This window comes from Podarcis cretensis (assembly GCF_951804945.1).
Source record: "Podarcis cretensis genome assembly, chromosome: 7".
Classification (NCBI taxonomy): Eukaryota; Metazoa; Chordata; class Lepidosauria; order Squamata; family Lacertidae; genus Podarcis; species Podarcis cretensis.
Genome location: NC_137176.1, coordinates 27,489,383 through 27,513,324, shown reverse-complemented (window position 1 = coordinate 27,513,324; position 23,942 = coordinate 27,489,383). Strand labels below are relative to the sequence as shown.

At 42.5% G+C, this 23,942-nt stretch overlaps 1 protein-coding gene across 4 annotated transcripts in view; it reads right to left on the bottom strand.

Moving 5' to 3' along the window:
- CDYL (chromodomain Y like) overlaps positions 1-23,942 on the bottom strand; it is a 401,628-nt gene that overhangs the window by 94,891 nt on the left and 282,795 nt on the right. For 2 of the 4 annotated variants that reach the window (XM_079985015.1, XM_079985016.1), the window contains exon 2: positions 7,357-7,471. In XM_079985015.1, the coding sequence (XP_079841141.1) occupies positions 7,357-7,380 (24 nt within the window). In that variant the 5' untranslated portion in view covers positions 7,381-7,471. Of the gene's footprint in view, positions 1-7,356; positions 7,508-23,942 lie in introns of those variants that run through there. The other 2 variants (XM_079985014.1, XM_079985017.1) reach the window with 1 other exon arrangement.

Below are 23,942 nucleotides of genomic sequence, written 5' to 3'. Positions count from 1 at the left end.
GTGTTCTTAGCAGTAGTTTCCATATAGCATCAAATGAGTAGTTCTGTTTAAATATAATGAGGCATCAAAAAACTGCATACGAGCAACATCATAACCAACTAATGCAAGGATATATTTATGCCCAAGACTAATATTGCATATTTCATGCGCATTTTTACTAAAAGTAGATAGTTCTCCATAATACTGAGGAAATAGTTTAAAGCTAGGTGTCTCATGATGTTCTCAAAAAAACCACTAACTTTATTTACATCTTATCTCCCCAAATATTGCTACTTCACAGTATCTCAGTGGGACAATATGCAAAGCGTTTGAAACATTTAAGCATTTTAAACAAAATAATATACAGAAACAACACACAATTACATTTCACTTTGTCCTCAATTCAGAAGCATGAACTAGGAAATGTGTTCTTCCTTCAACCCTTCCACCAACAGCTCACTCTATTTATCATTACCATATCTATACAGTGGGTTGGATCCAAGTAAACATAATGAAGTCAATTGGACAAGTTAGTCATTTCAACAGCTCTACTCTAAACATGACTTAAGTCTAATTAGGGTTGCCATGTGTCCTCTTTATCCAGGACACATCCTCTTTGTCAGGGTTAAAATTTCTGCCTGGGTGTATTTTGTAAATTTGCCAAAATGTCTCTGGCTATACTTTCTGGATGAGACACAGACATAACTGGTGGTTGAAGACTTGCTTTCCTCTTCTCTTCTCCTGCCCCCCTCAGCAATATATCACAGCTTCTATAGCCTAGATATACAGGGTGAGTCCTTTAAAAGAGGCACCGTGGATACAGAGCACACATGTTCCATGGGACCTCTTTTAAAAGACTCACTCTGTAGTAGGGGTATTTAATATCACAGCATCCTCTTTTTTGCTCTTCAAAATATAGCAACCCAGATCCAACCCATCATGTTTGCATCAAGGATACTTAGCTCTTTAGTTGTTGTTTTTTTTAAAAAGTAACAACCGGGATTCTGAATTCTGTACTCAAAGAACTCTTGATCAGGAGCTATAATCTCTTCTCAGGGCCAAGCATGTCAGGTGGGCATTCTTCATGGAATTTTTTCTAGTGTTTTATTTTTCTACAGAAAATTTTCCATTTCGTAAGTTCATTGGTAACAATGAATGGAAGCCAAGTACAAATACAATATTAGGCAAGCTCTGCAGTTTCAAAGCTTTCAGCTTTGTTTACTCAATACAAATAAACATGCTAAATTATATCACTCTGTAGAGTATGATAAATATTTCCAATTAAGACTTGGAAACCACATGTATTCATGTTCACACAATCAGCAGCCAGAGATCCCCAAGCATGTATACACATGGTGAAATCAACATATATTCCCTGCTACTATATTTGGTAAATATGCTGGATACATGCAATTTCTTACAGAAATATGATATATGTGTAATAAATTCATCTTCAGAAAGCATCAACCCATTCCAAATACTAAACTACAATCAAGCAGATTATCATCTTGGAACAATGGGTAGCCTTTACATGTTAGGTATACGTAACTTTAAGAAAGAACTGGACAAATTCATAGAGACAATTGTATCAACATTTGTTAGTCATGATAACCAAGCAGGACCTCCATGTTCAAACTCCTTGTATCTCCGATTAAACAACAGTGGGGGAATGGCCATTACCAGCAAACACCAACAAAGCTTCTAGCTGGCCACTTGTGGCAACAGAATGCTAGACCCAATGAACTTTGGTCTCAACCAGTGTTTCTCAAACCTGGGTTCCCAGCTGTGGTTGGACTACAACTCCCATCATCCTTGACCACTGGCCCTGCTAGCTAGGGATAATGGGAGTTGTAGTCCAACCACAGCTGGGGACCCAAGTTTGAGAAACACTGAGAGTCTGAACCAACCAGGGAAGTTTTCTATTTCATTCCTCACATCATTTCATCTCAGGAACCATATCCTTCTAAATTCTCCATGCTTAAGGTTCAGTTAACACTCTTGACGTTTTTGATGCTAGGATACATAAAACGTACAAGGGACATGGGTGGCGCTGTGGGTTAAACCACAGAGCCTAGGACTTGCTGATCAGAAGGTCGCGGTTCGAATCCCTGCGATGGGTTGAGCTCCCGTTGCTTGGTCCCTGCTCCTGCCAACCTAGCAGTTCGAAAGCACGTCAGAGTGCAAGTTGATAAATAGGTACCGCTCCGGTGGGAAGATAAACGGTGTTTCCGTGCGCAGCTCCGGTTCGCCAGAAGCGGCTTAGTCATACTGGCCACATGACCTGGAAGCTGTACGCCGGCTCCCTCAGCCAATAAAGCGAGATGAGTACCGCAACCCCAGAGTTGGTCACCACTGGACCTAATGGTCAGGGGTCCCTTCACCTTTTTACATAAAACGTAAAGGAGAGCTGGGAGTCTCCAGGCTCACAATGGACATATATCAGGGAGTTGCTACTGGCTGAAGCTCCCTACTGCTAACCTACCACACATCCTGAAACACTGGGGATGTACTACGTATTTTGGAAATGCCAATGCTGCAAATTGACCACTACATTATAGCACTCTCTGTCCCACTTTAGCTCTTGCCAGCTTTTCTCTTCTCCGCATTCACATTTGAAGCCATTTTCATAATCATTTTAGTTCACCGTCTTCCATACTACGGGGAGCTTTGAAGCCTCAAGAATCTTTAACATGTACAAAGCTCAGCTTTTGTTTGTTTCAATGTTGTCTTTTCACATATTGATGCCTTTCTCTCTTATTTCTATTCAATTGTGAGTAATGGTTACAATACAGTTGTACACCCTGAATTCTTGTGATGACTATAGCTTCAATTTTAAATACGAAACTCACACACCAACTAAATTTAAATTGTCTCATTCACCAATAAAACTCAACAGTAGCTGCTTGCCATAAACAATATAGCTAGCTAGGTTGAAATAAAATTTTAGTTGAGCATCGTACTGCTAATAACTCAATACTATTTGGAAGTTCCCTGGTTCCTATGAACTTGAGACCCTACTTCCCATTGCAATTCTCAGTTCAGTTGATATTATCTTAATTATTCCATACATGTGTCAAATCTGAACAGCTAGGACACAACGAGAAGAATTAGCCATGCCTGCCAGTCTGGTTCACCCATTTCCTAGACAATCACCAAAACCTGTACATAATTTGGAACTTCTGAATCTTTTTACTTGGGCTGTCATTTGATGGCCAGTATTTGAAGTAAGCACATGTTTTAACATAGTGTGTTACCTAGTATACACCCTTTAAGAATGCAAACTGCCCCAAATCTAGAAGACAGTATAGGTCAGGAATAAAGAAACGTCAGTCATTTATGATACTTATTAGAGCAAGTACAGATTGTCAAGTTAGCTAGCTTGTTGATCAGGCAGCTAGCAGCCTATTTTTTATTTAAGGTGTCTCCCCCCCCCCCCGTGTTTTAATCTTTCAAGAAAATTTGCAATGCAACATCCAAATACAAAGAGAAAACCGATCATAATAAACTCACCAAAGTTACCACAAGTATAGTACACACTTTCAGAATATAAAACAGCAAAAGGAGCTTAAAATAGAGCTGCTAAAGCAATCAAATTGTCCACTGCACATCTAATAAAATCAGAGGGGAAGACAAAAGTAGACAAATGTATCTGGGGAGGACATTCCAGAGCGTAGTGCCACCACCAAGAAGGCCCTATCCCCAGTTACCACCTATCTCATCTTCAAAGATGGATACCCAAAGAAGGGCCTCTGAAAATCACATTAATCAGGCAATTTCATATGGGTACAGATGGGCTTTGAGTATTATTCATTTGCTGTTGTCCTCATTTTCTTCCCCACTGCAACACATGCAAAAAGCAGAACAAAAACAACTACCTGTCACCAATCTGAAAAAGCCTCAACATAATTAATGGGCTTAATATTTATTTTTGTTTAAATTATGAGTGCTGTCAAATCTACAGCATACAGTTCTGGATCATGCCTACTTAATGGAGGGCCAAAATTTTGATATTTTGAAACTGATACTGTACAAACATATTAAGATGATTGTGTGTAGAGAACCCATCCTAAAAAACAAGCAAACCAAAAACAAACCTGTTCATTGTACTTAAAATCCCATTATCTTCATAAAAAAAGATGTTTATGATTCACCATCTGAGATAATTTGGTGAAATTACTAATTCCAAAATCCAAGTAAGAGAAATAATTCTCAAAAGAAGTATTGCTTGGGTCATGTGTTGGGTAAGTCAGCAAAGCAAGTTGTCTGTTCCTCAAGCTTCTAGAGATAAGTGGTGGATATTTAATTCAGAGTCAAACAACCTACAGATTTTGCTTAAGTTTCAAGTAAAAAATGTGCATAGAATATCCTAATATGAGAATACTGTGATGCCATTAATAAAGAGCAAAATTCCATGTGTATAAATTCAGGTGAAAAGATGAAAGAAAGTCACTTTATCCAACTCCTTGAATGAATGCTTGACTTATAACTTCAGGAATCCTTTTAGATAAATGACTGTGATGTACAAGACTCCTAAACTTTGATCCGCTTCAACTGGTCTTCTGTATCCTGCTTTGAACTATTAGATGAATCCAAGAGAACTATATCCAGTCAGAATAGTACATTTGACCTGTTGCTTCTCCAAGTTATTTTCCAGGAAAAAAACAAAATGTTGGTCTGTCAAGTTGCTTTTCTTTGAGTTGCAGAGAACTCTCTTGAATATTATCTTTAGCACTAAATAAAAATTATAAAACTATAAAAATTTTATATATATATATATATATATATATATAATTATAAAACTCAACAATCCATATTTTTCAACCATAAACAGCAAAAGTATTTCATGGGAAAGATAGAATTTCCTAGGAGTTTCTTTTATTTCTAAAACATCCAGTAATCAAAATTTATATTCCTTTGATAGTTTTTTTGTTTGTAGTTCCAAAAAATATAATGGCAAAGACAGCTGTAAATCTTTACATCATGTTCATCATTTGGACCAAACGCAATGCCACTGCATTCTAACTCTGAAGGATAAACACCCCAATGCCCCAAAGATAGACCATGGCCTGCCCCTTTCATTTAGCACCATACATTAGCAATTCCCAACAAATCACTGCAGAATTCAATACAGGACCAGACGGCATCACAGCTGTATCTGACCAAGACATCTATCCCACTTATATGGGATATCTGTTCACCCCTTCACAGGCACAGCCAGACTCAGCTGTCTTCTACCTGAAACTTGGTATGAAGGACAACAATCATCAAGCAACTCTGGAATTTTTAAACAATGTATTTGTGTTAATATATTTCAAGAGTGAGTCTACTTGTAAAAAGAATCACAATGAATGATCTATGGTGCTCTAAAAAATAAGACAAAACATTTGAAAGGAATGTTTCCATATCAACATCCTTATTCATGGGATTGGCCAACTTACTTCATTTAATGAAGTATTCCAGGAACTGGATAGGTCCCAAATAGTATTTGCATCCAGCATCTGGTATATTTTTATGCCTTATTGTCCTAATCACCCTTCCAACTCATTTAGTTAGTGCGACTAAGAGACATCACTTCCCATAGCTAATAAGCATGACTGAATGATACATTGATTACCGCCTTAATGGTTGAGGTCCATATTAACTGTTGGATGATCCAGAGGCAACCACTCCATGAAGTCATCTGCCTTGATCACCACAGCATTCAATTAAAGGTTTGAGTAAGGCTAATTTAGTGAACTCAGTCATAAAGGTTTTTCTTTCTCCCACATTTCATCCAAGGCTTAGTTTGGCTTCAACTCTGAAGACGGGTGAAATCTTCACAACCATTAACTATGAGATACCAAACCTTCCTATTATTGGTTTAGTGGTTCAGAAACTTTATTCATCAAACTCACTCAAAACAAACATGTGTATAGCTATTTTTCTATTGACTGAATAGGATCTATCCCTCATTCACAAGAAGTTCCTCCTAGTACACTGGCAAGGCACTTAGTTGCGCAATCCTATTCATGTTTACTCAGAATAAAGTTCCAATGTGTTCAGCAGGGCTTGCTCCCTACTATTGTGTTTAGGATTTCAGACCCAAGTTTCATACTTTCCCCCCAGTATATTTCACTTCTTCCTAAAAAATTCAGATTCAGATAAACAGTAGCAATCTAAAAATACCAACACACACTCTAAATATGTATTTGCCTAAAGGACAAGAGAACTATTGTCTCTTCAGTGAACTGATATTTATCAAATGGGTTCGAATAGTTCCAAAATAATTACTGTTGCAGAGCCCTAATACAACACTTCGTAAATATCAAAACCAGGAAGTTGCATTGAAGAGGATTTCCAGTGTGCATCCACATACATTAGAGATGTGAAAACTTGAAATTCAAAGTTAAAGCAGTTGCCCCCTTCGCTGGCAAAGCTAAAGACTCCAATCTATACCATAGGATCACATAGTAGTGCAAAAAGGATGACGTCTCTTTAGCACCAGCTCTGAACCTACCCCCCCCACCATATTCTTTTTTTAAAAAGAAAAACTTGCCTTCCTGCAAAAAAACAACGTGGAGGCATATCGTTTTTGAATGTTTCATGCTGTGCATCAACTCAGCTGGCTTGCTGCAAGGCTAAGATGTCAATGCAGTTTCAAAAGACGACCCCAGGAAAGAAAGAAACCCTTCCTCGTGCCCGCCCTAGAGGGGGCATGGCTTTTGCACGCATTTTTGCACACTACCGGGGGGGGGGAGGGCACACAGCCACCTCACTTTGGGTGCACAAGGAGCTTCTGAGGAAGTCGTGGCTGTCAGCTCTTGCAACCCAACGTCCGGAACCCACCCGGCAGCACGCACCCACCCACCCTTCCCCTCCCCCCTCCCTCGTGGAGTCCGAGTGGCGAGACCGGAGAGGGCAAGGGGGCGGCTGTGGAGTTGGGAGAGGGGTTGTGGGGCCGGGCGGTGGGGTGGGGAGAGGTGGAGTAAGGCGGGCAAGAAGAGAGGAGAAGAGAAAGCGCAAGCCAATGGCAAACACTTTGCCGTCTCCTCCTTTCAGTCATATTTCCGTCCTCTTCTCTAGCGAAACTGGGGGAGGAGGAGGAGGAGGAGGAGGGCAGGGAGGCGAAAAGCTCGCAATTTGGAAACACGCGCACGCGGGCCGGCGGGAGCGCGCGCGAGAGCGAGCGCGGGCGGGCGGGCGCCTACAGGGCCCCGCCAAGGAAAAAAAAAAAAGAGAGGAAAGAAATGCAAGGGTGTTGGGGTGTTTTTTTTTTTTTTAAGCGTTAGCACTTAAAATAGAGGGGGGGGCCGAGAGTGAGGAAGGCGGGGGCCACGGGGTGGGGGGTTGTGGAGTTGGGGGCGGGGGGGGGAGAGGAAGCACAAGGGTCTGTGTTACCTCGTAGAGTTCTTCGGAAGCCATGCTGAGGCGCCCGCCTCCCAAGGTGGAGTTGGGTGCTGGTTTGGAGATACTTTTGTCTCAGTTGAGTGTCTGCCGTGGCCTCTCTCCTCCTTTCCCCTCCTCCTCTTCTTCTTCTTCTTCCTCCTCTGTGTGTGTGTGAGTGAGTGTGCGCGTGTCTGGCTCCTCTCCCCCGCCCTCCCCACACACTCACTCTCCCCCCAATGCCCGTGTGGTGGTGCTGCTGCTGGTGGTTGGTGGTGGTGCCTCCTCTGCCGCCCTCCTCCTCCTCCTCCTCCTCCTCCGCTGGTGGTGGTGCTTGTGCGCAGAGCAAGCTGCGCAACGGGGCTCTCGCTCACTCGCACTCGCACTCACTCTCGCACACTTTGCTCGCGAGGCGCGGGAGAAGAAGGCGACGAGGGTGTAGGGGGCGGGGGGGGGGCGCCGCCGCCGCGCCGCGCGCGCGAGGAGGAGGCAGCTGCAGCAGCGGCGACTCCCCTCACCCGCTGCCGCTGCCGCCGCTCGGGCGTCCCTCTGTCGGCTGCCGAGCCTGGCCGAGCCTCCCACTAGGCTCACTAATCGAGCGCAGAGAGAGTGCCACACGCCCGGGCTCCAGCCTCGCCTAGCGCCATCCTCTTCCTCCTCCTCCCCCCTCCCCTCCTTTGATCGCCCATTGTCTCCTCAGCTGAGCGGCGGCGCGAGGGGGCGGCGGGGATTGGGCCAATGGCCGCCGGGAGGAAGGGGGAGGAGCGACGGGAGGGGAGGGGATTGAAGGAGGAGGAGGAGCAGCCTCAGGAGGAGGGGGGAAGTGGGGGGTGGTCTGGGGTTGGGGGCGCTGGTGTGCCGTGGGCTCCGTGGCTGCTGGTGCTGGTAGCAACCATGGAGGGAGGGCTGGACCCAACTTTTTGAGGAGGTTGGGGGTCCCATCTCTCCCCTCCCCATTAAAAAAGGCCACTACCACTCAGACTGTGCTGAGGTGGGTTGGGGGGACGCAGGGCTGTTCTTCAAGCCCCCAGACCCAAGGAAACAGGCACACAGCACCTCAGCACTTCCTCTGCTCAACCCCAGCACCCTTGCCCACCTAGCCTTCAGGTCCACCCATTCATCAACTTCACCTCCATCTGTTCTGTCTCCCTTCAGCCTTCCCATCTTTGCTTAGCCAACCCTTCAGCCCCTCTCATCTATTTCTGTCCTTTCAGACTCCTGTTCCAATGGTGATCTGGTTTAGCCACCTAACATGATCACCCTTTCCATCTACTCATTTGCCTGTCCCTTTTACGTTTTACTTCCATGCAACTTCATGGTCCGCCCACATCATCGCACCATCAGCCCCATTGCCTTTTCACCTCATCTCATCTACATTCATCTCACTTCATCTCCCAACATCCCCACCCATCCATAGGCTCTACATTCATAAAATATTTTTGCCCATTCAGACTGCCATTCCCATCCACCTACAAACTACCAACTCATTTTCTCACCCACCCTCTATATGTATCCCATTATCTCCCATCTGTTCATCAGACCAGCATTTCTACATTCTCTTCTTACAAACTCACCATTCTTTCCAATTATTGCATTTCCATTTTCTAACCATTCTTTTTAACCAGTCCTCTTTATGTGTATCTACTACTCATCACTTTCATTTTATTTCTCTTAAGATTTCTGCTCAATTTTACCTACATTGCTTTCACCTACTATTATTGATTAGTATCTCAATCTCTTCCATTGTCCATTCACTCCATCTATTTGCACCCATCACCTTGGTCTTTACCTGTTCAGATGTACTTATCCATCTTGTTTTATGTCTTAAATTTTTCCATTCATATCCCATCCATCAATACACTGAGACTGCAATCCTAACCTCACTTACTAGTAAGTACATCACATTGAATTCAATAGGACTTAATTATGAATAGACATGGTTAGGACTACACTGTAAGCCTCTTCTCATTTATTATATACATTTTTTTATCCATTAACAATATCAGTTTTGCTGTCATATATGCATCTTCCAGTTCTGTCCTAATTTCCAGTAACAGTTTCATGTTCCCAGCTTCATTTTTAGTACCTTCAGTATTTTATATAAACTTTATATTACAACAGCTTCAAAAGTCTGTGGTTATGCTTGCCATTATTGTGGCCGCTTGCGGAGACTTCTGGAGCATTTGAATATGAGGAATTGCATACAACAGTGGGAGAATTCATAAATGGTTTCTTGGCAAATTTCTTCACCTCCTGAAGAAAAATTGATTAAATATTGCCTTAAAAATGATTGACTAAAAGCCTGTCTTCCACTCAATTAAGGAAAAACATAGGCAGATACAAAACCAGATACGCAAAGAGAGCAACATCAAGAGAAGCTTAGGTTAGGGCTGAACTCCAAATGAATAGAATTTCAGTTCACATACATCACATACAATTGCACATAACAAAATAAAGATTATAAGAAATAAAATACTTTTTTTAACCTCTTGGCATATTTACCAGAAAAGAAAACAAACAGAAAATGGTGTTCTTCAGGTTTGCTGAGCATTAGGACACTAAGCAATATAAAATATAGCATAGGATTACAACACATAATTGTAATTTCTGCAGCCAGGATTTCAAACAAAGTAGTTTGTTTACATTGCCCAAGTTCATAGATGGGCAAAGCTTATTGACAGTGATTCCTGCTGCACTGAATGTTCTCTTAAGTCATTAAAATAGTTTGATTACAATTTCTTTTTCTCACCAAACTTGCAAGCAGTGAATTTATCTGCTACCAGACGAGGAGGTCAGCAAAGTTACTGACCTGCTATGGCACACTCTTGCATTTCACTTAGCAATGCATATGCAATATTTGCTGCATCAGGTGTGGGAAATGTAGAAGTTTCAGCAGCTTCGTAGTCTGCTTTTGGATCAGAAATTGCAGTTCTAGAAAATCAGTTCTCTATTTCACTGGAAAATAGTCTGACTAACTTGGCCTTTTGCATTGGAGCATCTGTGTTGTTCATGAGATGCAACCACAAGCCCTCTAGAAGCATCACAGTATCTTAATACTTGGGTCAAGACCAGTTGCTTCTTCATATTTTTAAAGATCTCCCAAGCTCATCTTCTCTCAAGTCATCCATCAGGACTGCTAATATATCCTGGATGACGGTTACAACTTTTCATACCGTTTGATAAATGAGCTACAGTACGTAGAAACCACAACACGGAAGAACATATTTTTTACCTTCAAGCAGCTCTTGACACTTCAAGACAAGGCTACAGTACTCTAAGCACGTTCTCCATCTTGTTCCACTCTTATGAAGAAAGTATGCTTTCGCAAAATTTGTTCAACAATGTATTTCACTTTTAGAATATCTAGCATTGTACAAATGCCACCTTGTGATAAAGTCTTGTTGCAGTTTGTTGTCACCCAGACCAGGTTTTTCCATTTTACTGTGAGGAGAATTTCTGTTGGAAGCAATCAGGAATCTTGTGATACTTACTAAGTTGCTTGTCAACTTAGCCTTCAGAAATGCTTTATTAATACTTAGCGGCAAAATACTTGGCTAGAATGCCTTTCATGCCACTCAGGAATTAAAACCATAAGGTTGACAGATACCTTCCAATCTTCTGCTACCTCCTCCAATTCTTCACTATATATCCCAGCATTCTTGCCATCTCCTTAGAGCTACACTGCAGAACTTAAAGTTGCTATCTGTTCAGGGAGTAGTTACCCCCAAGGTGACCATGATTGACTAGAATGACACCTATCAGACTAACAGCATCAGCTTTTAAGTCTTTATCTCATAAATCCTCGCCTGTGTACTCCATTTGTTTCATAATAGTTCTAGTTTTGTGTTCATGACTTGAGTAGCATGTATTTTATATCAAACCCGAATTGTCTTTTTTATTATTAAAGTTTTCAAATATCCATCTTGTTGAATAACACACGATAAAATACAAATCAGGGTATAAAAATAAAGGATGCAGTATAAGAAAGGAACAACACAATTCCAACAACATTGCTTCAGAAAGTTGTTAATCCATGTGGTATACCTGGAATTGCCCCATATCTTGTATGATCGACTTACCTACTCTACCAATAAAAAAATAACAACCCATTATCTATAGTTTTGCTCCTTAAAGCTAATTTAATACATTAGTTATGCCATTGATGTCTATTCCCATATTTTATAATACTATTCTTTGACAAACGGCACTATGGTGGTTCTCTGCTTTCCTGCATATACAACTCTTGCAGCTGTCAGCAAATATGAAGTTAATTCTGCATGTTCTTACCTTACTGAACACTCTAAATAATTTAATACAAATACCGCCAGGTATATTGGGAATTCACAACCCAAAGCTCTTTGCAAATGGGACTAAATTTGTCCCCCCCCCTTTTTTTTGCCAAAGGGCATTTCCACCACATATGAAAGAAATGTTTCTCTTTTTAGTATTTCCAACATAAGTCAGGATAGCCCTTGTTGATCTTATTTATTTTTACAGGTGTGATATACCACCTTTTCATAGTTTCATACGTCTTCTCTGATTTCTGAGTTTAAGGAGAACTTACGTTCTGTCAACCATAATTTCCCCTATACATTCATAGATATATTTTCTCCAATATTCAGAAGGCATCTCACCATGTAATCTGTAACTTGTTCCTGCTCTGTGTAATATCTTGGTAGTAAATGGTATATTTTTGCAATTATCTGGTGTTTTTCTTTTGTTGTCACTCACTTCTTAAACTCAGGTGTTTCTCTCCTATTATTGTGCCTTCTAACAAATTATTGCACCTTAGTGCAGATTTGAAAATATTCAGACTACAAATATTACTTTTCTGCATTTGTCTTCTAATTTCTGAGTATGAAATCATACATCCCTCTTTTTCTGGTTCCTGAATCCTGAACAAGTTGCTTGATTTCCACATTTTAAACCTGCTTCTTGCTCCTTTTATGATTGCTCCTATGATTGACTCTAAAGGTGAAGAGTTTGGACTGAGTAATCTTTTAAAGCGATCCCAAATATTCATTAAATCAGATAATAAAAACTTGACTTTGAGGAAAAGAGATCTAATTTCGTGTTCTCGCTATAATAAATTGTGTAGGAAGACTAATCAGATTTTGTTCAAATTTTGATATGCCTTCATACAGATTTATAGTCCAATCCATTATCAAGTTAATCACATAAGAAATGTAAAGTAGGCTTAAGTTTAGGACATGAAGTCTTCCTATTTTTCCTTTCCACCTCCCATCATACAAAATCTTAGCCTTTAGTTTCTCTTTTTTTGCCAAATAAATTTTAATATCAATTGTTGCCATTTATTTAATAATGAGGAAGTTATTTTGATCGATAGATGCTGAAATAAAAAGTTAATATTTGATAATACAATCATTTTTACTGTAGCAATTCTACCCGAGAAAGATAAAGGGAACTCCTGCCATTCTAATAGAAGGGAGAAGCAGTCCTTAAACAAAATCTCATCATTATTCTTAAATAAGTCTTATGTTTTTGCGGTTGGTCTTATGCCAAGATAATGGGTCGGCTTATTTGTCCAATGACACTGAAACATATCTTTTGTTTTCTGTTTTGACTCCAATAATCAATTCAGTCCTATATTTTCTGTTTTTTTCTTCTACTTAATATATATCTGACTAGACTGCCACAGGCAGAAATACTTTCTTCTATTTTAGATTGCCTATAGTGTTGACAGGCTTCAAGTTAGTAACCATCCATAATACCAGCCTGCTAGTTTATTTCCTGTTTTTTAATAGGACATACTGGCTTTTCACAATCTGTGTTTAAAGCCTGATTATGTGAGGATTGTTTTGGAAGAGATTTTTCACTTTCAGTGTTGATTGTTGGATACCTGGTTCTCATGCGGTAGGTTAAGCTGGAAACATTCCAAAATAGCTGTTATTCATTTATTCATTTAGCAAATGAGGCACTAAAACATGTTTGGTCTGCCACTACTGAGCAGGCCAGCCAAACCTGCTAGCCACAAGGAAAAGAGCAAATCTCCTCATTAACGCAGGTTGGTTCAGTGACTTGCCTGATTAACCAGATCCCTTTTTTTTTATCAAGGCAATTTTTAAAAATAAATTATCAAGTCAATCAATAAATGCTGCAAGCCCACCATTTACGTGAAGCTTTTGATACAACTTATTCACCAAGGCTTTTGTTCTTACTCTGAATTTACATTGATGGCTCCGTATCTATCAAACAAATAATAACTACTAAACAGCTGGAAGCTAAATCAGTTTATTCAGGGGGAAAATGCATTACAGTACTTGTTGAATGCCACTGCTGTGCTTAGCAGTTTATCTATAAAGACATTGACTCGGTGCTGTACAAGTCGTGTTATCTATGTCAGTATCTAGAATCTGCAGCAACAGAAATAGCACATGGCCATGTAGAATCTAGTCGGAAGATGGGAGAATCTGTATCAAAACCTTTAGGACAGGGGTCAGCAAACTTTTTCAGCAGGGGGCCGGTCCACTGTCCCTCAGACCTTGTGGGGAGCCAGGCTATTTTTTTTTGGGGGGGGGAATGAATGAATTCCTATGCCCCACTAATAACCCAGAGATGCATTTTAAATAAAAGGGCACATTCCACTCATGTAAAAACATGCTGATTCCCAGACCACCCACGAGCTGGATTTAGAAGGCGATTGGGCTGCATCCGGCCCCCAGGCCTTAGTTTGCCTACCCATGCTTTAGGATCTCAGTAGTCATAGCAGAAAAAAGGGCATTACATTTAGCAAGGCTTGACATGGCCCCTTCTATAATTTTTTAAAAATTGTTTTTAAATACTATTAATTTGTTGTTACTCAAACTGTTAACTTCATGCCCTCCAAGTGTCCCAATTTTCCAGAGACAGTTGCGGAATTCTGAAAGCCATCCTGGCTTCTGATTTGATTCCAGAATGTCCCTATTTCCCCCACCAGTGCCGCCGCTGAGCTCAGTGAGGAGGATGAGCCGGCGCTTGTCCCAAGATGGCGGCTGCAAGGGAGACTCCTGTTGCCTCTTCATGGTCTTTCCATGGACGCCAATGCCAGCCTCTTCCCTTGGGCAGCTTGTAGCTGCTGCAGGTGAGGAAGAGAAGAGGATGCGGCTGCTGAGGCCCAGCCCAGTTCTGAGGGGCAGGGAGAATGTTAAGATGCTAAGAAGTTAGCCGTGTTGAACATTTTGGTGTCATATCTCTGTCTGTCTGTCTGTCTGTCTGTCTATCTATCTATCTAGAGAGTTCAATGCATTAATTGGTTAAAAGGCTGCTTCTTAACCAATTAAAATTATTTAATGGGTTGACATTCCTATTATTTTGGGTGTGTTAATCCTGGTCTCCTGTGCATACTAAGGAACAAGTTTCACTGCACTTGGTTTAAGTTTGAATAAGCATGCACAGGCACCAGACTAGCTGCAAGTCTACCAGGACTCTAGATTTCCTAATGTGAGAATAATGGGGTTGCAACCTCACTCCACCCTTCCTGCTGGCTCTACTGTTTTCCTACTTCTCAATTGTGTCATGATATGTACCACATATGTACAGTCATACCTCAGGTTGAAGTCGCTTCAGGTTAAGCCTTTTCAGGTTGCCCTCTGCGGCGACCCGGAAGTAACGGAGTGTGTTACTTCCGGGTTTCACCACTCGCGCATGTGCAGACGCTCAAAGTGACGCCATGCGCAGAAGCGGCGAATCGTGGCACGCGCAGACGCGGGTTGCGTTCACTTCAGCATGCAAACGGGGCTCCGGAACAGGTCCCGTTTGCATCCAGAGGTACCACTGTACCACATATGTCCGGGACGCGGGTGGCACTGTGGTCTAAACCACTGAGCCTTGGGCTTGCTGATCAGAAGGTCGGCGGTTCGAATGCCCATGACGGGGTGAGCCCCTGTTGCTCGGTCCGAGCTCCTGCCAACCTAGCAGTTCGAAAGCACACCAAAAGTGCAAGTAGATTAATAGGTACCACTCCAGCGGGAAGGTAAATGGCGTTTCCGTGCGCTGCTCTGGTTTTGGTGTTCTGTTGCACCAGAAGCGGCTTAGTCATGCTGGACACATGACCCGGAAAAACTGTCTGTGGAGTGGACACAGCGAGATGAGTGCTGCAGCCCCAGAGTCGTTCGCGACTGGACTTAACAGTCAGGGGTCCCTTTACCGTTACCTTTATGTACCACATATTGTGTAAATATTATTCGTGGCTGATGCTGCACACCCCAATCCCAATTTTCTAACCATCTGGTGGAATTAAACGTATTGCAAAGCAAAAAGTGTTTGGAAAACCAGGAAATCTTTTATCAATTTTTTCCCATGCTAAATGGCTTCCCTGCTGCACAAATATATATTTTTGTAGTTTTGCAGATGGTTTGTGTGTGTGTGTGTGTGTGTGTGTGTGTTGCAAACCTCTTTGCATTTTTTTTTGTTTTTATTTTGTAAACTGCCATGTGATCCTTGGAAGAAGGGTGGTATAGAATTTGTTTTAATACAATACAATACAGTACAATACGGTAAAAGTCCTTCTGTACAGAGATCACAGAGAAAATAAAAATAACAGTAAGATAATACCAGAGATGTTAAGATGCCTGTAAGAAAATGTCAAGACCCATTTGACCTATTCATCCAACATTATCTGCTGTGGAATAGTTTTCTGGGTAACACAGCACAGAACTTCAAGCAAAGCTGCCAAGCCTTCAACAAGCATTTGGGAGGAGGGAAATAATACAACATTACATGAGACAAGAAGCGTTTCTCTGGCAGGCTGATTGATTTTGAAGTTGCTGATATGAAATGTCCAAGTATCAGTGGACCAGTGGTTGAGTGATAGAACCATAAATTCTAGACATATTGTACTTCACATCAGAGGTGAACAGTTTCTTCAAGTGTTGGGTATGTCATATTTAAGGCCAAACCACTATTGACAATGGAGCAAGATTCTTCCCCCCAATGGTTATGTGTTAGTGCAGGGGTCAGCAAACCTTTTCCACAGCGGGCCAGTCCACTGTCCCTCAGACCTTGTGGGGAGCCGGACTATATTTTGGGAGGGGAACCCCCCCCAACTCTCCCCTCCCTTCTCCACAGCACCGGATGAGCCCCGGTGGCTGCTTACCTGTACCTTGCGAGTGGCAGGGGCTGGCGGCGGAGGGACGATGGGCAGCGCGAAAAGGCTGGCTCCAAAGAGGGGCTGCTTAAAATGGCGCTCAGCTCAACAGAGCCCCCTTCCTTCTCTAGGCAGGGTGGGGAGAAACCAGGAGGAGGGAGGGAGGAGGCACCGCCACGGTGTGTGTGAGGGGGGCGGGGAATGGTGCAGCCCAAACAAACAGAATCCCCACACTGATCCACGCGGCAATTCCCGGACCATCTGCGGGCCGGATCCAGAAGGCAATTGGGTCGGATTCGGCCCCCGGGCCTTAGTTTGCCTACCTATGTGTTAGTGCTTTTGTTTTTTAACAAAAGCAGTCTTAACAGTGTAGCCCTAAGCATGCTTACTACAGAGTAAGCCCCATTGAGCTTACTGAGTAAACATGTTTACTCGATTGAGTAAACCCTCAACTCCTTTCTCAAGTGAAGGAAAAAATACAAGCAGCTGAATTGAACCAGGTAATACTCAGAGCGGACCTATTGAAATTAATCAACTTGTTAATCATGACTGACTTATGTTCATTTATTTGGATGGGGAGGCAGTGGAAGACAGGAGTGCCTGGTGTGCTCTGGTCCATGGGGTCCCGAAGAGTCGGACACGACTAAACAACTAAACAACAACAGCTTAAAGTAGGACGTAGCTAGACACAACCCAGAGCCACATAGGTAAAGGTAAAGGTACCCCTGCCTGTACGGGCCAGTCTTGACAGACTCTAGGGTTGTGCGCTCATCTCACTCTAGAGGCAGTAGCCAGCGCTGTCCGCAGACACTTCCGGGTCACGTGGCCAGCGTGACGAAGCTGCTCTGGCGAACCGGCACCAGAGCAGCACACGGAAATGCCGTTTACCTTCCTGCTATAAAGCGGTACCTATTTATCTACTTGCACTTAAGGGTGCTTTCGAACTGCTAGGTGGGCAGGAGCTGGGACCGAAAGACGGGAGCTCACCCCGCCGCGGGGATTCGAACCGCCGACCATGCGATCGGCAAGTCCTAGGCGCTGAGGTTTTACCCACAGTGCCACTCGCGTCCCTAGAGCCACATATAATACCTTTAATCTGTACATGTACACAAGCACCTCATAATAAATTATCCATTATAATTTATCTTACAACGGTAATATAGAAATATAGCTAAAAAAAACTTATGTGATTCCTTTGAAAACCCAGTCCTTAACTATTACAGTATCCTATGAAAATATGAAATCTACTGATGCTCCATAAGACATAGGAAGTAACCTTAATCATAGTTCTTAACCCTATTTTTAGAAAAGCTATCCCTATTATTATTATTTTTATTATTATTTTAAAAATCTATCTTGTAACAGAAAACAAAACACTCTGCTTGAATACTACCAATGAATCAAGTTTTGCCTAGGATGAATCAGCAACCCTATATTTACTTCTAATTATAATTAAACAGCTCTTCAGTCATTAAAACTCGGCACCCAATCTTACTTAACATCATCTGGCCGCTGCAACTGTAAACACGTATGCAAGTGAGGATAGGTATCTTTTTTGTAGTCACTGGGTGTTCAGTACAGCTAGTAACATCTGTGTGCAGCCAAGATTTGCTATTGCAATTCAGATCTTGTTTGGGAGAAGCAAGAAAGATCTTGTCATGCTTCCTGATTGGTATGTCCTCAGAGCTAAGGAACTGACTAAACTGGCTTAAATACGGCAGTGGAGATCAGGAGATTAAACTCCCTCTGGTACGCAGAAGAAGTAGGTTGAGGTGATATAAGCTATGTGTGGTCCAGTGGACTGCCCTACTTCAGATACAGTTGCAGGAGTCTACCATTGAATGCTGCCTCCAACAAAACCCTTACTGTACTTTTAAAAAATAACAACAACCGTAGCACATGAACTAGAAAGATGTCTGCTTCTTGGGAGAAAAGCAATGACAAACCTAGACAGCATCTTAAAAAGCAGAGACATCACCTTGCCAACAAAGCTCCGTATAGTTAAAGCTATGGTTTTCCCAGTAGTGATGTATGGAAGTGAGAGCTGGACCATAAAGAAGGCTGATTGCCGAAGAACTGATGCTTTTGAATTATGGCGCTGGATGAGACTCTTGAGAGTCCCATGGACTGCAAGAAGATCAAACCTATCCATTCTTAAGGAAATCAGCCCTGAGGGCTCACTGGAAGGACAGATCGTGAAGCTGAGGCTCCAATACTTTGGCCACCTCATGAGAAGAGAAGACTCCCTGGAAAAGAACCTGATGTTGGGAAAGATGGAGGGCACAAGGAGAAGGGGACGACAGAGGAAGAGATGGTTGGATAGTGTTTTCGAGGTTACCAGCATGAGTTTGACCAAACTGTGGGAGGCAGTGGAAGACAGAAGTGCCTGGCGTGCTCTGGTCCTTGGGGTCACCAAGAGTCGGACATGACTAAATGACTAAGCAACAACAAGAACAACAACAAGCCCTAGTTTGAGGATAGTGGTCAGAGTGGTTAGACTTGGATGTGGAAGACCAGGACTTAAATCCCCACTGAGCAATGAAGCTCACTGGATGAATTTGAGCCAGTCAGGTACAAATCTTATATATTTCGAACGTAGTCCCGTCTAGCAGACATTTGTGCCTTATAGCTAATGGTCCCATTCACACTGGGCTTACCCTATGCAGGAAACTTGCAGCTGAGCTGTGCTTGGATTTGTAATCCCTGTGTCAAGCTTGTCAACATCTGACTAAGTGTCTATTTTTTCTAAGTCGCCATTTTCCCCATTTAAAGAATAAATCATGAAAAAACCTAAGATGCAATCCTGCCCAACCACTCTTTCTATTCATTACCTTCATGGTGAACTGGGTATTTAATCTGGTAATATTTTTGTGCCATTCAAAAGCACTTTCTCCCATGATAAACTCAGAGAGGATGTTCAATCAGCCATACTCAGCTGCTTCATTGCTTTCAGGTAATGCTACATTAATTTAGAGAAGCATGATGTTGTTCCACCATCATCACTGGTATTATGGCAAGGCAACAAGAAAATTTCTAGCTGTGAAATATATTGGCCGGGGGCAAGGGGCAGAATAGCCACGTAGCCAGAAATGTATCATTCCCAAAACATTTCAAATGATGCCATTTGATCTGCTCATCTGTGATGATTAGGAAACTTCTGTAAATTAATACCAGCGTCCTTTCCAACTCTACAATTCTACGATTCTATGTCTTAAAATTGAAATCAAACAATATAGGTAATTTCTGAAACAGGTGGTTGCTTACTCTCCCACTTTGCTGCAAGTTTTATGGCATTTCAAAGCACTGCAGATATTCATGTCTATACCAGGTCACAATTATTTTGGAGGCTTGATGATGGAGCACAGAGAACAACTGGGAACCTGAAAACATTGTAAAATGCCACAATTTGTAAAATGCCACAATTTGGATTCCCTGTCTCCTGGTCCTGAGTATTATATCATTTTTATGGTGAAAACAAACATCAAGCACTCCTCGGTACTGGAGCCTCAGAAAGTGCACAAATGTTCTTTTGTTACCTAACAGTGTTGAACACACAATGGTTAGTCACTCCATGGTAAGCCTTTCACACTAGAAATACAAGACAGAAAAACAATCTCCCTGCTACGTATATAATAGGATACCAATCAGGATATTCTGGAGGAGCAAAATGATAACTTCCGGGAGCATCTCATTCTCTCTTCATGGACGGCAATTAAAACTGTCCATGAAAGATGTACACTTATTAAGCAGGTCTTTTTTAGAAAGTCTCTCTTCTTGCACAGAAATGACTTACATAGATACCAGGGTACTTTTCAAGATATCCTAGTGGAGCAAAATGTCAGTTTCTGTGAGCATTCACACTTCTGCTTGTCTCATGCTTTCTAGACATGGGTCTGAGTACTTTTGCCTTTGCCACACACCCACACCCCAGCTTACCCCCCAGAAAACCCGCTCTGTAGTGCTAAATTGGAGCAGACCTTAATCCAGAGCAAACCCCATCGACGTTTGCTCTGACTGAGCAGTAATCAGTGGGTTTTCCCATGGGAAAGTAGAAGGTCAAGTGAAAGTTTGGTGAGCCCATAGTCTCTCCTCATGGACAACAAAGGGGCTAGCAGCCACATCTGGAGTTTTAGCACTCCTAAGACAGCTGCAATGGAAAGAAGTACTATTCTCCCACACAACTCTCGCAGAGCCAAAGAAGTCTCCCATTCAGTTACCTTTATCTTTTGCAATTGAGACAACTCACCATTAAATACCAGGAACCCTTGATGAAACTTATCACTTAAGTGTTTCTTCTTTTAACAAGAACTTCTGGGTCATTCAGGAACCTATCCCTTCTTTATGCTTTCTTCCACTCCCATGCTAATCTAATCACCTAGGTTGGGCTGTGTCCTTGCCTAGCTTTCAAATACAGAAGGGACAAGTTGCACGAGAGAGAGAGAGAGAGAGAGAGAGAGAGAGAGAGAGAAATGTTTTCATACTGTTATTGATTCAAACATGTTGCTGCAAATATCGTTTGCAATTATCATTTGCAATGAATATCATTTGCAAGGAACTATAGAAAGTTTATTGCAGCAGACTCCTTACAAGAAACTGGATGGTGGTGCATACTTTCAGGCCCTCCAACATTTCTCTGATGAAAATAGGGACGTCCTATTTCATGATGGGGATGCGGGTGGTGCTGTGAGTTAAACCACAGAGCCTAGGACTTGCCAATCAGAAGGTCGGCAGTTCCAATCCCCGTGACAGGGTGAGCTCCCGTTGCTCGGTCCCTGCTCCTGCCAACCTAGCAGTTCGAAAGCACGTCAAAGTGCAAGTAGATAAATAGGTACCGCTCCGGCGGGAAGGTAAACAGCGTTTCCGTGCACTGCTCTGGTTCGCCAGAAGCGGCTTAGTCATGCTGGCCACATGACCCGGAAGCTGTACGCCAGCTCCCTTGGCCAATAAAGCGAGATGAGCGTTGCAACCCCAGAGTCATCTGCGACTGGACTTAATGGTCAGGGGTCCCTTTACCTTTACCTATTCCATGATGATGATGATGATGATTTTATTATTTGTACCTCACCGATCTGACTGGGTTGCCCTAGCCACTCTGGACAGCTTGCAACTTACATGGAAACATAATAAAATATTAAACATTTAAAAACTTCCCTATGCCTTCAGATATCTTCTAATGGTTGTATAGTTACTTATCTCCTTGGCTCGGGGGTCACATAACTCTATACCCTCCAACATTTCTCCAATGGAAAAAAATTTCCTAAGGAAAAATGGTACATTCTGGGATCAAATCAGAAACTGGGACAGCTTCTGTAAATATGGGTCTGGCCCTGGAAGATAGGGACACTTGGAGGGTCTGTTCTTTTGCTATGAGTGGCCATAACTTCTGTTACAGGGATTATCTTTTAGGGGACATACTGAAGCATTCCATTTATGCCCATGTGTTGCAAGGGCCACCATACTTTTGTCTTTCTTATGTGAGAGGAAGGACACTGTTTTTAGTAAAACATGCTTGTTTTAAGAGAGGAGGACCACATTGTTACCAAGACAATACACTCCATTTTAAGTATTGACCTAAGCACCTTGGCCTAGGAAAGGTCAGCTGAGGCTTAGTCATCCAGGACAAGAAAACAGGAGGCGTACCATGGCTGAACTCCATTAACATGTATCATAGGATCAGGCCTGGAACCTCTGGAATGAGCATATGCCTTAATCTGTGCTTTGTTCCTAATGCAACCAAATCACCAGGGCACACCCATTAACTAGTAATCCAGAGCTCTAGGGACACTGTGAAACTCACAGGTCCATACCCATTCAGACTAGGAACCTACCTTGAAAAGATGCACATGGAAAGCATCTTGCTAGGCTTGCCATATTTCATAAAGGGAAAATCCAAACACAAAATTTATTGAGCTCTCTCTCTCTCTCTCTCTCTCTCTCTCTCTCTCTCTCTCCCTCCCTCCCTCCCTCCCTCTCTCTCTCTCTCTCTCCCTCCCTCTCTCTCTCTCTCTCTCTCTCTCTCTCTCTCCTAAATCTAAAAAAAGGGAAAAAGTTGTTGAGGTATTTTTAAGGATATTCACCAAAAAAAAAACCCCTACACCTCTGGGCGTATGGCAACCCATGTCGGGTTTTCCTGGACATTTTGGCCGATTGATTTCCAGAAAATTGACCGGATGCTATTCTTGGAGGACAAATTGGAGGATGCATGGCAGCCCTGGGACGCGGGTGGTGCTGTGGGTTAAACCACAGAGTCTAGGGCTTGCCGATCAGAAGGTTGGTGGTTCGAATCCCCGCGAAGGGGTGAGCTCCCATTGCTCAGTCCCAGCTCCTGCCAACATAGCAGTTCGAAAGCACGTCAAAGTGCAAGTAGATTAATACGTACCGCTCCGGTGGGAAGGTAAACAGCATTTCCGTGCGTTGCTCTGGTTCGCCAGAAGCGGCTTATTCATGCTGGCCACATGACCCGGAAGCTGTACACCGGCTCCCTCAGCCAATAAAGCGAGATGAGCGCCGCAACCCCAGAGTCGGTCACGACTGGACCTAATGGTCAGGGGTCCCTTTACCTTTACCTTATGGCAACCCTACTCTTGCAACCTCATATATCTTTGCATTCATCACTCATGGCAGAAAAATGAAAACCCAGGTAGCATTCTACATCACACTTCCACTCTTTTGTTTTAGGAAAATGGAGAAGAGTATTTCAAATCTAGAATTCTGGGTAGTCAAGCTTCTACTCATGAGCGCTGCCTCTCCCCAGGTATTTCTCTTGACTTTTTGTCCCCTTTCCATCTCTATTTTTATCACTGGGCTTTGGGAGGCCTCCAGAGGAACGCACAGCTTGCCAGCACTTTATTTCTCCTTTCACAAACGTCACCCAAGCTGACCGATACTTGTCAGGGTTCAAGCTACCCATGATCCTCCATCATAACCGTTCCACTGAATGTTAATAAATAGCAGCCTCTGAGCAATCTGTATATATAAAATTGCAGGTACAACATCTGCAACTGCTGTTGTCTGGGCCTCTGCTATACCTTTTAATTGTATCATTACTCATGGCATACACACCATTAGCTTTAATGAATTATTCAGCTCAGTTATGGTGAATTAGCTGTTAAGTGGTTGCAGGATTGAGACCTTTGTACTTTATTATCCAGCTGCTCCTTTGGCTCTGCCCTTACTCCTCATGTTGTCAATGGTGGAATGGAATAATGCACAGGTTGGCGGCAAATAAATACAAAATGACGTCTGGCTATAACCAACTACGAAGCCTGGGCATTTAGTTAGTGCGTAGAGTATTATTTTGCTGGATTGAATTCCTGATTCTCTTTCTTTGCTGACTATTGGTACTTTAACCTCGGAGGTTTGGGTTTGGTGGGGTGGAGGCAGTTAACTAACTGAAATTATCTTTTTTTAAGTGCCAACAAATAATGCAACTGTTACATAAAATATTTTAATCAATCTTTAGCTGGATCCCCAAATCCAGAAATATTGTGTGACAGAAGCGAGCCAGCAGTTACAG